The sequence below is a fragment of the Amblyomma mixtum genome, chromosome 1 (genome assembly GCF_055824585.1).
Source record: "Amblyomma mixtum isolate Tamu chromosome 1, ASM5582458v1, whole genome shotgun sequence".
Classification (NCBI taxonomy): domain Eukaryota; kingdom Metazoa; phylum Arthropoda; class Arachnida; order Ixodida; family Ixodidae; genus Amblyomma; species Amblyomma mixtum.
The window spans coordinates 281,565,014-281,572,173 of NC_143012.1; the positions used below are offsets into that span (position 1 = coordinate 281,565,014).

At 48.6% G+C, this 7,160-nt stretch overlaps 1 protein-coding gene across 1 annotated transcript; it reads right to left on the reverse strand.

The window, feature by feature from the left end:
* Nucleotides 1-3,532: 3,532 nt before the first annotated feature.
* Nucleotides 3,533-6,913, reverse strand: LOC149371900 (uncharacterized). The gene is made up of 2 exons (XM_089581333.1): nt 5,596-6,913; nt 3,533-4,530 (listed from the first exon to the last, which is right to left on the reverse strand). The coding sequence occupies exons 1-2, from the start codon at nt 6,911-6,913 to the stop codon at nt 3,533-3,535; spliced, it is 2,316 nt and encodes a 771-aa protein (XP_089437459.1).
* Nucleotides 6,914-7,160: the final 247 nt, after the last annotated feature.

The following is a 7,160-nucleotide window of genomic DNA, read 5'->3' on the forward strand; positions in this document are numbered from 1 at the left end:
GGTGCGCCTGCAGAGGTGGTGACGAAGCGCGGCTACGGCCGCTTACCTTTCTTTTTTTTCAGCCAGCGTCCGCTCCGGCGGACGCGGTTGTTGCTGCGACGCGCGTCTTTGCTTTCCTTTTCCTCTTTCCTCTGAACTTTATAAACTCTCCTCTATCTGCACGTGGCAGCGGTGGTGGCTCGGCTGGAGCCAGTTGGCAGGCCCGTGCACTTTCCTTTAATTCTTCTCTCAGTCGCAACAACACAACAACTCTGCTAGGCGTACACGGGATAGAGATGCCTCCTGGAGACAGGGCTGCTCGTTGGAATGAGAAGCAAAAGTTGCGGCGTGCTGCAGAGACTGATGAAGAGCGTGAAGAACGTCTAGCCAAGCGGCGTGCTCGATATGCAACTCGGTGACAATATGCTTCGCATCTGACTAAGCTTAACCTAAGCTAAGCCTCAGCCATTTTTTTTATGGACTAACACGACTTTAGTGTTCTTTGAAGTTGCAAACAGGCTAGCGGTGGTGCGGCACAGCGTAGATAAAGTGCAACTTTTTCTACCACATTGTCCCCAAGATCTTTCACCAAACCTAGGGCTACTTTATCCTCACGTGCCCTTTTCTCCTTTGCATGCATTGCAAAAAAAAGCATTCTTTCCTGTGCCGTTACCTGTGAGGTGCCCAATTTACACCTTGCAATTTACACCTTTTACACCCTGGTTACATTAACTACCGCTTCAATATTTGCAATTATAATTATTATTTCATGTTTACCGCTCTTAGGCTACCTTTCTTTCCAGCCTACATCATTCTCTCAATACTATTTTTCGTTGTGACGTTTACATTAGGCTTACTGATTTGCTATGACGGTTGTGCCAGTTCTTTCAATCTGTTGATTTAGATGCTTTTCATACCATCGCTCTTCGCAATCAGGTCTTTTTACTCCTAACCGAGCTTGCCATTATTTTCCTTAGCTACCATGCACGTTGCTTTTATTGGTTATTCGCTAATATTTGAAAACACATTCTATATTTGTGCATTAAATTATTCAGGTAAAGAAAATCGCAACTAGAATAAGGAGCGAATGACCAACTAAAGAACACCATCAGCTTACGCAAGCCACCACCAATAAATGTGCTTAACAAAAATCGGCGTGCTGCTTTTAGTGGTATTGCAAATGATTCATTGAATTACATTTTAAAATTTAGGATATGAGTTTAGGCATCTAATTCTTCCAAAACAGTGTATAAGCGTTCCTCTACATATTCTTGGTACAACTTGCAGCACAATCACTATTGTTTTTGATGCGACATTCGTATCAAAACAAGCACCACACCTCTTGTCATTCCTAGGTTGCTGTGTACAGGGCATGTGTTGAGTAATCGTGCTAATTAAAATAATTTATCCTCCCTTTATTTTTCACCAAATATATCAGAGTAACGGGGATTTATTATCCATTTTTTTTCTCGTGACGTAAAAATAGCGAAGTTCAACTTACACCGTCTCTGTTGTTTTCTACGAACACTACATCTTTATTACAGCTTGGATGGAGGAGACCTATCATTTTTAGCAAAGTTTTCGGTTGCAGATCATGAGGTGCTTCGCTCTATAGGAGCGTGCATTCGCCGATTTCCGCATGTTGCTAAAGAAGGCAAGCACATTAGAGCGACACGGAAGAGCATCTAGCATGTTTGAGGCTTGCTCAAGAACATCGGCAAACTTTGTCGCCCTCTCAAGAGGATTTTGCATGAAGGGTCATATTCGTCGCCAAAGATATTCGTCGCCAAAGCACAGGACCTGATTTTTTAGTTTTAAAGCTAGGCACAGCTTTTTTATTTTAGTTGGAAGAGAGTCTACAAATTTTATAGTGTTTTTGATGTTCACGACTTAGAAATAAACGAAAATATCGCCGTAATCTCATTAAAGGTTACGTTGCTGGAGCCAACGCTTTTGAGCGCTTTTTCCTTCATGTTTGACACAGAAACTAAATGGCCATTAGAATATTACGGTTTCGTGATCGAAATTAAAGCTATCGCACACTAAATGCAAAAAACAGTGGTGGGCCACACGAGACCGAGCATAATTATGCACGTGACGCATGTTAAAACGTCAGCATTAAGGGTGCAGTTACTATGCGACCTCATGGCTAATTTATAATAGCCGAAAAAGAAAAACACAACTACTTCACAAAAAAAAACGAATAGATGCCCTTCTTAGAAGACACAAAATGAAAGCGATAGCTACAACAAAACCCCTCAAGCAAACAAACAAATATTGTGCCCATTCCCAGGCACTTTTGAAGACGAGCACAGATGTAATATTACTCGGTAATCTTCCTTTCAGTCCGTATGAGGGAGCTTACATTCAGATAACAATATCCTTCTCTTAAGTTAACGCTGTCCTTTAGGTGAGCTTGAGCAATTTCTCTTACGACACCTACTCATTGTGACGCTAATTACCCTCGTGAAAGTATAAAATTGTGCTTCCGACTTACCAAAAATAGAAAGGTACCAGCAACATACATATAGTTAAGCATAGAATACAAATTTTTGATTCCGAAGATGTTCTTAGCGAACATGTTTTGGCTTACCTCACCCGTGGTCTATAGGCCGCAGATAGGGAAACTCCTACTTGTAAGCTATAAGCATGAGTAACAAATAAAGAGTTGATAAAAATATATGCCAAGCGTTACTGTAACATAGCCGCGGCCGATAGGCCACGGCAGGAACGGAACGAGCGTACACGCCTGGGAACGAGACAAGCGAAAACCAACGTTTATTGCAACAGAGGGTGATTATATAGTATTCCAGGGGAGAGGGGAAATGGAAAGGGGGGACATGGCGAGGTACAAAGAAAACTTCACGCTTGCGCAGTGTGTAGCCCGCACAATGACACAGCGGCCGATACAACACTTCTTTCTCCTAAAATCGATCAACTGGTTTCCTCGTCCTCGTCGAGCGTCGTAAGGCTTGAGCGGGTTCGCTTGGCACTACTGCTCCGGATGACGGAAGTGCCGGAAATGCGCCGTCAGCATGATGATCCCCAACTGCAGGCGGCAAAGTAGATCCTTCCAGTCTCATATCGAGCTGTGATGCGGATTCCTCTGGCCTGAATGTATCGCCGTCCGGTCGCCCGTCTTCCGCAGTGTCGGGTGACTGTGTTTCTGTAGCGCCGTCCGGGCGTGCCTCTTCCGCAGTGTCGGGTGACTGCCTTTTTGCATGCCGAAGACGTACCTGGTCCACGTGCCGCCGGACAATTGCTCCAGGTGTTTCTACTGTAACCATTCTGGTCCCAGAAGTAGATGTCACATGCCCTGGTATCCATTTGTCTCCTGTCCCATAGTTGCGAACGTGCACACGGCTCTTCAGTTGGGGCAGCCACTCCTGGTTGTCCAACGGTGCGTCTCCACTACCCTTCGGGAAACACGTATCCAGGCGCGATCTAATCTGGTATCCTAGAAGCATCTCTGATGGCGACTTGCCGCTCTTCTGGGGCGTCCGTCTGTAATTGAGCAGTAGACGCATAAGTTTGTGCTCCAATTTGCCAGGCCTCAACTTCCAAGACCATCTTTCACCGTTCGGACTGCTCTTTCGGCAGCCCCGTTAGATTGCGGGTGGAAGGGGGCGGTCCTAACGTGGGATATGTTGTTGTTCTCGACAAATGTTGCAAATTCACGACTAGTGAATTGTGTTCCGTTATCGGAAACGATCGTTCTTGGCACGCCAAATCGGCTGAATATGTCCCGCAAACAGTGGATTGTAGCTGTCGTGGTAGCGTGCTTCAGAGGGATTGCTTCTATCCACTTGGTGTGCGAATCGATTAGCACAAGCACCATCTTGCCTTCTATCGGTCCGGCAAAATCCACATGGATGCGCGACCACTTCTCAAACGTTTGTGGCCAGCTTGCTGGTGGAGCGGCTGGCGGCATGGGCAAATTGTCGATGCAATTCTTGCACTGAGCCGACATTTCCTCAATCTCTCGGTCAAGGCCTGGCCACCAAAACAACGATCGCGCAATGGATTTCATCGGCGAAGACCCTTGGTGGGTTTCATGCAGCAGCTGCAGCAATTGTTTTCGTGCACCGGCAGGTATAACCACTCGATGTCCCCGATAAATTAACCCATGTGCCAGGGACAACTCAAGTCGACGGTCAAAAAATACCACCAGGCACGGCTCAAGGCCTTTAAAGCTTCTCGGCCAACCGTGTAGCACGTAATATTTGACGCGATCTAGTGTCGAGTCGACAGCTGTGAGTTCCTTCAGTTCTCGTGTCGTAACGGTGCCTTCGTCCAGGCTTTCCAAAGAAAAAACGTACTCGTGCAGCTCTTTGGGCTCCATACTAGGACCGGGTGACTGTAGAGGAAGCCTGCTGAGGGCGTCCGAGTTCAGCAGTTGTCTTCCGGGAGTGTACTGAAGTTTGTACCGATATCCTCCGAGATAGAGTGCCCAACGCTGAATGCGGGCTGCAGCCATAGAGGGTGTCGGGCGGTCGGGTCTTAGCAATCCGAGGAGAGGCTGGTGATCTGTAACCAAGGTGAATTCACGGCCCAACAGATAGTCTCGGAATCTGGTGACCCCAAAAACTAGTGCCAGCACCTCACGCTCCAGTTGCGAGTAATTCCGCTCGGCTTTAGTAAGAGTCCTTGAACGGAATCCGATCGGTCTGTGGACGCTGCCTACTGTGTGAAACAGAACTGCGCCAATGCCGTGTGGCGAAGCGTCGCACTCTAGCTTCAGCTCCTTTAACGGGTCAAAATGGGCAAGCACTTCGGCATCCTTGAGGCACTGTTTGGCCTTGACGAACGCAGTTTCCTGGGGGTGGTTCCACTGCCATCGCGTATTCTTTTCCAGTAACTGGTATAACGGGGACAACACGGTTGACATGTTCGGCAGAAACCTTGAATAAAATGTTATCATTCCGACGAACGAACGCAGCTCGCTCACGTTACGAGGGCTCGGTGCTTTCATGATAGCTTCCACGTTCTTTTCCGTCGGGTGAAGACCGAGACGATCGATACGGTGTCCCAGATAAGTAACCGATGGCTGGCTGAAATTGCATTTGTCGTATCGCAGCTTCACGCCGTGCTCTCGAAATCGCTGCAACACAGTTTTCAGCCGAGCTCCGTTGTCTGCCGCCTTTTCAGACACAAGCACGTCATCTAAGTATGCCTGAACTCCAGGAAGGCCCGCTAGAATGGTGTCCATCTTCCTTTGAAATATAGCAGGAGCAGAGGAAATGCCGAACGGCAGCCTGTTGTAACAGAAGAGCCCTTGGTGCGTATTAATCACGCACAGCTTGCGTGAAGCTTCGTCTAGTGGCACCTGGTTGTAGGCGTCTTTCAGGTCGAGTGTACTAAAAACTTCTCCACCGCTTAACGACGCGAAGATGTCTTCAATCACCGGAAGGGGATACTGCTCAAGTGCACAAGCTTGATTCAAGGTGGCTTTAAAATCCCCGCAAATCCGCACTGTGCCATCTTTTTTAAGCACTGGTACTATAGGGGTCGCCCAGTCCGAATATTTTGTGGGAGATATTATGCCTAGCGACACTAGCCGATCCAACTCTTTTGCCACTTTGTCGCGGAGCGCGTACGGAAGCGGTCTTGCCTTGCAAAACTTGCTAACTGCACCGTCTCTCAGCACCAAGCTGGCTGGGGGTCCCTTCATCAGGCCCAATTCCTCCGAGAATACATCCTCATAGTTGCTCCGTAGGGCATTGATGCGGCTGATGGCATCTCCCGCCACTGGCACTTCACCTCTACGGACTTGCAGTACCGGAACTCTAGCTCTATCCAGCAGGGTTAACAGGTCTCGCCCGCACAGGCTTGGTCCGTTGCAGTCTAGCACTATGAGTGTGCATTCAACTGACACACCTTGGTGCGCAACAACTAGCTGAAGCTCGCCTAACACAGGCAGCCTTCCAGCGTAGCACGAAAGTTTCAGATGTGACGGCTTCAATTTTGGCCAGTGTTTGCAATGCTTATCGAAAACCTGTCGCGCTATGACGCATACTGGTGATCCTGTGTCTACTTCCATTGCCAGTTCTACACCGCCCCAATTGAATGTGCGGCGAAGTGGCGGCTCGAGAGACTTCGTTCGCGCCGACAGCAAAGTCCAGATATGAGCATTTTCATAGCAATCTTCCGAAGTGGTTTCTTGCACTGTTAATGTTTGGCCATGAGGCGCAGGTGCAGCAGCCCCGAGTTGCTTGTCACGGCGATTGGGACACATTTTTGCGAGATGTCCACGTTGACCACAGTGATAACAGCGCGATTTGGCCCAGCTGCAGCTGTTAGCGTCATGCTTCAAGCTTCCACATCTGCCGCACTGCCGACACGCTGCATTTTCGGCGCTTTGTCTCGGTGTTGGCCGGCGTTGCGCTTGCATTTTCAGTACTGGTGTTACTTCTGGAGAAATTTTTTGCGGATCGTTTTCCGCGGCTTCAGCAGCTATCGCTATCGCTTCGGCTTCGTCTAGTTTTAACTCTTTCTTTGCCAGGAGTTGTTTCCGTACTGAACCTGAGCGTACACCGCAGACAATTCTATCTCGGATCATCCTGTCAAGGCAACTGCGGAAGTTGCAGTTGTCTCCGATGCGGCGGATCTCGACGAGGAAAGCCTGAATAGATTCTCCCTCCAGTTGGCAACGACTGAAGAATTTGTAGCTCTCCGAAATTTCATTCCGTTTTGGGTCATAGTATTCATTCAGGGCTTTGATAACTTCATCATAACTCAAAGAGTTCGGCGCCTGAGGAGCCACCCTTCTGGCAAGGATCTGAATAGTCTGCGTGCTCAGTGCAGGCACAAGAAGTGCTCTCTTCTTACTTGACTCAGCGATGCCATTTGCTTCGAAATACGCCTCTACTTTGATCAAGTACGGCTTCCACTTATCTGTGCTTTCGTCGAAGCTCGGGAGCATCTGGAAGGCCATGGAAATCGCTGGCAGTGCTGTCTTCAGGGCCGGAGTGTCTGGGTCTGCCTTGACAGCGTGGGTGTCGTTTTGACTCGTCGCCACTGTAACATAGCCGCGGCCGATAGGCCACGGCAGGAACGGAACGACCGTACAGGTGCCCCAAAAGTAATACGGAGCACGCGAGCGGTGGCCGAAATGGAAAAAAACTGCATGCCAGCGCGCTCTATGAGCAGATGCGCGGCAAAGAGCGAAGGGGCGTCGGCAC